Source organism: Sardina pilchardus, chromosome 22 (genome assembly GCF_963854185.1).
Source record: "Sardina pilchardus chromosome 22, fSarPil1.1, whole genome shotgun sequence".
NCBI classification, from domain to species: Eukaryota; Metazoa; Chordata; class Actinopteri; order Clupeiformes; family Clupeidae; genus Sardina; species Sardina pilchardus.
Genome location: NC_085015.1, coordinates 6434674 through 6439673, shown reverse-complemented (window position 1 = coordinate 6439673; position 5000 = coordinate 6434674). Strand labels below are relative to the sequence as shown.

Here is a 5000-nt window from a genome sequence, read left to right as displayed (position 1 = left end):
TCTCATGTCACGTTGTCATTCCCACTCTCTACATTTAGTTTACCAAACATGTTATTTATCAAAAGCCACTTACAGTTTGGGGTAATGAATCGTGGCATTATTGCGGTAATCTTACACATCCCAGTGGAGTCAAACTGATAATGTCCTTACACATTATGAGATCCTGCAAGAGCAACAGGAACAGCCTCCCTCAATCAAAAACACTATTCCCCTACACTTCCCCAAAAAGGACAACAAATAACCAAACTAACTAATTTTAGTAACTAACTAATGTTATGGGCTCCTGCAGATGTTAACCAGCAACAACTCAGATCAGGTCATCGGCATAAATAATCATACCTGCCCATTATAACTAGTCTATTTGCCAGAAAGACGCATGATAATATCATGCATGCTGCATTCCCTAAACTAGAAATATATGCTGTTAATGCTGCATTCCCTAAACTAGAAATATATGCTGTTACTGCTGCGTTCCCTAAACTAGAAATATATGCTGTTAATGCTGCATTCCCTAAACTAGAAATATATGCTGTTAATACATTTCCTAAACTAGAAATATTGAAATAACAATAAGAGGAGTCGCCCCCAAAGACCAAAATGAGAATACCCCCAAATAAATCAGCCATATTAGGGCGTTTGGGACACACACACACACACACACACACACACACACACACACACACACACACACACACACGAATGGGGAGGAGGAGAGGAGGAGGAGAGAGGATATGAGAGGAGTAGACAGAAAAGAGGAGGAGAAGAGAGGAGGAGAAGAGAGGGGCGAATCCTTTCTCAGTGCACAACCTGCCCCCGGAGAAAGTTGATGTCATTAAGCGCACGGGTCTAATTTTAACATAGAGAGAGAGAGAGAGAGAGAGAGAGAGAGAGAGAGAGGAGGGGCACACCACCCCACTGGACTCCACTGCATGTGTACAACAATATGAAGCATAGACATACATCAGGGGAGAGAGGGATGCCCAGAATGGACAGATCTTTCTGTGCTTTCTCTCTCTCTCTCTCGCTCTCAATTCAATTCCATTCAATTCAATATTTTTTAGCTTTACTCTCTCTCTCTCTCTCTGAAATGAATTAAATGAAATGATCCTTTATTTACACAAATGAATCAACTCATTGTTATCAAAACTACAAGTCTATGACAACAGGCTATACTTTTTTTGATTATAAACAAACTATGCCCCCATCCCCAAAAAACAAATCTCTCCTTCCCTCTCATTCTTTCTCACTGTATTTAGTGTGTCTGAATATGTTTATGAAGTGATAATGATGATAATGATGATAAAGTGTGTGTGTGTGTGTGTGTGTGTGTGTGAGCCGTACTCACCTGTCCGTTTTTCAGCAGGTCAGCCCACATGCTGGTCCCGTCGCCCCCCCTCATGAGCACGTTGTAGGTGAAGAAGTAGGTGCCGGGGATCTTGCACACGAACTTCCCCGACGCTCCGTCGTAGTTCCCCCCCAGGTTAGTCACGATGTCGTCGAACTTCAGCACGTCGTAGCCCTCCTGCGGGTTCCGCAGACCCGCGTAGAACGCCACGCGCGGAACCGTGGAGTACGTGGCGGTGCCGAGCCCTCCTCCGGTCCGCCCGCCGCCCAGCGTTAAAATCCCCGTAGTCTGGTCCGCCGCGCCGGAGTCGCCGCGGTCTCCCGGCGGACCTCTCGGCCCCGGCGGTCCGGGCTCTCCCGGCGGTCCCGGCGCTCCGGGCTTCCCCGGGCGCCCAGGCTTGCCCGGCAGCCCGTGGTGGGCGTAGGTGGGCAGCGGCGAGCCCATGCTGTGGTCGCTCAGCGCCTCCGCCTCGCCCTGGACGCTGGTGCTGGCCGTGCCTGTGGTGGCGCCCCCTCCTCCTCCTCCTCCTATGCCGCCGCTCTTCTCCAGGTAGGGGTCGCACACCATGCGGCAGGTGCCCAGCATCTCGTAGCGTCCGGCGTCGTCGTCGTTGCCGTCGCCCCCCACGCTGCTGACCAGCACGGGGATGAGCACCACCAGCACCAGGACCAGCATGACGCCCACGGCGGCGCCCACCAGGGTCTTCCTGCCCAGGCTGAGGCGCGGGAGCGGGAGCGGCTGGGCTGCCAGCGTGGGTCTCTCAGAGGGGGGAATGGTGCCGGGCAGCGGGGAGGCGAAGGGGTCGCCCTCCACCACGACGAGGAACCTCCGCGGCGGGCGACCGGCGACAGCGACGAGGAGAACCTGCGCAGAACCTGGCGACGGTGGCAACGGTGGCGACGGTGGCAACGGTGGCAACGGCGGCGGAGGGGGTTAGAACCGAGCGAACTGGTGGACGGGTGGACGGAACGGGACGGGAGAGAGAGAGAGGGAGAGAGAGAGAGAGGAAGAGAAGGGATCACAGGTGAGAGTGTGTGCGGAGCGGCGGGTGTACGAGTTGTGTGTTGGCGTGCATGTGTGTGTGAGAGAGAAAGACAGAGAGAGAGAGAGAGAGTGTGTGTGTGTGTGTGTGTGAGAGGGAGAGAGAGAGAGAAGACTGTGGCGGGTCTCAGTAGGTTAAGTACAGAGAGCGACACAGAGGGACTCCCTCCTCACTGCTGATAGGGGGAGAGTGAGAGAGTGAGTGGAAGAGGGTGTGTGTGTGTGTGTGTGTGCAATGAGTGTGTGTGATTGGGTGAGCATGCGTGTGTGTGTGTGTGTGTGTTTGCAGTCAGGAGGGGAATGTCGGAAAACAGGGTATGAGATGGCAACAGAGGAAAGAGGCAGAAAGCAAGTGAGAGAGAGAGAGAGAGAGAGAGCTAAAGATGCAGAGAGATAAGTGAGGGAGAAAGATGTGGGGAGTGAAAGTGTGAGGTATAGAGTGGAAAGAAAACGAGAGAGATAGAGAGAGAGAGAGAGAGAGAGAAAGTGACAGAGAGAGAGAGAGAGAGAAGTGGTGAAAAGGGAGGGAGAGAGAGGATGGGAAAAGAGAAAAGGATGAGAAAGAGGAAGAGGGAGAGAGACAAGGAAAGAGGTAGACATAGGCGGGATACAGAGAGAGAGAGACACACACACACACACACACACACACACTGTCTCTTCCATGCACATGACTCACACTGTGATGGAGAGAGAGTGGGAGGCGGCTTCCTCCAGGAGGGAAAAGAGGGAAAGAGGGGGGGACAGAGAGAGAGAGAGAGAAAAAAAAACTGAATAAAGAGATGAAGTGATAAAGACACAAGGAGGCAGAAAAGATCTGAAGAGTACTAACATGGACACACACACACACACACACACACAGTACACACACACACACACACACACACTCACAGTACACACACACACACACACACACAGTACACACACACACACACACAGCACTAACACGGACAACAAGAGCCGGTCTGTGCAGTCCAGCTTCAAACGGCTCCTTTGCAAAACCACACACACACACACACACACACACACACACTGATTGAGTATGTGTGTGTTTGGGGACACTCTCTCACTGATCTGGGATCATCTGAATGTCCAAGTTACTTTGTGGAATGGCCACTGCAGGCAAGAGAACACTGTAGAGTGGAGCCGGCACGAGGAACCTGACACAACGTTTTATGGAGACGCACTAACACACACACACATACACACACACACACACACACACACACACACACACACAGAGAGAGAGAGGCCCGGCCACACTGCAAGAGAGAGAGAGAGACAACATTCCTCGATCAAGCTGTTACCGCCACAACAGCAGCAGCAGCAGCAGAACACACACACACGCGCGCACACACACACACACACACACACAGAGATAGAGAAGGTGTAAGTAAGGGGGCGGGGGACAACACTGCTTACAGTGTTTCAGAAGTTGCCGTCCAAATGAAATAATGTTACTCAACAGACACGCGTCGGCACTCTGCTGTGGTGCTGCTCGCTCGCGCGCGACCCTGTGCGTGTCTGTCAGTGACTCATCCTAAAAATAAACTGACGAGTGTCCTCGCCCTCGTTCCGCCGCCCCCCCCCCCCCCCCACCCCCCCCCCCTCTCTCTCCGGCCGCGTTTGGCCAGCAGGTGTCTCTGTTCATTAGCGGAGGCTTGAGTGGGACCTGTCAAATCAGGTGACCGTCGAGCCAAATCGATGCGCCGGCGCCAGGCGACGCCGAGGCGTAATTAACTCATGTTCTCTGGCTCGGCGGCAGAAGAGACAAACGTCTGTGTGTGTGTGTGTGTGTGTGTGTGCATATGTACTGTGAGTGTGTGTGTGTCCGCGGCAGAAGAGGCAAACGTGCTGGTTCAGGAGCCTGAGCGGGTCAGAGGGGGAGCTGGCGACCGAGAGGACGCTCGTGGATCTGTCCACACCGCCAACGCCGATATCCTTCAACTGCCCCCTTAACCCCCCCACCGCACCCTACCCCACCCCCCCCCCCACCCACACACACATCCATGGCAGCCTCACCACCACCACCCCCCGAGGGTGAAGCTGTTTCTCGAAAGAATCCTTACGAGCTATGTGGTAGTGTGCAAAGGGCCAGCCATCATGATTCAACTGACTGATTTGGTTACATAATTGCAAAAAGAAAGACACAGAAAGAGAGAGAGAGAGAGAGAGAGAGAGAGAGAGAGAGAGAGATGGCAGAGAGAAAGAGACAAGAAAAGAAGAGGAAACAGGAAAGGAAACAGCCCATCTGTTGTAAAGTGCACACCATGGTTTGGGAGTCACACACACACACACACACACACACACACACAAACACACACACACACGTGCTGGGTACATGGATCCCCTCCGCCTCAGCTGTGGAGCTGCAACCACGTGCTGTAGTTTCCCCAAGTCAACCAACAACCGCTGCCGTCTCCTGCTGCAACCCCCTCTCTTGAAACCCCCCCCCTCTGTCCACTAAACACGATCGCGCATCGCCCCTCTTTCCACTAAACACGATCGCGCGTCGCCCCTCTGTCCACTAAACACGATTGCATATCGCCTCTCTGTCCACTAAACACGATCGTGCTTCGCCCCTCTGTCCACTAAACACGATCGTGCATCGCCTCTC

The 5000-nt window shown here is 53.2% G+C and overlaps 1 protein-coding gene across 1 annotated transcript in view; it reads right to left on the bottom strand.

Moving 5' to 3' along the window:
• LOC134070250 (C1q-related factor-like) overlaps window positions 1-2176 on the bottom strand; it is an 8854-nt gene extending 6678 nt beyond the window's left edge. Inside the window, exon 1 of the mRNA XM_062526534.1 lies at window positions 1346-2176. Within this exon, the coding sequence (XP_062382518.1) occupies window positions 1346-2020 (675 nt within the window). The 5' untranslated portion in view covers window positions 2021-2176. The remainder of the gene's footprint in view (window positions 1-1345) is intronic.
• Window positions 2177-5000: the final 2824 nt, after the last annotated feature.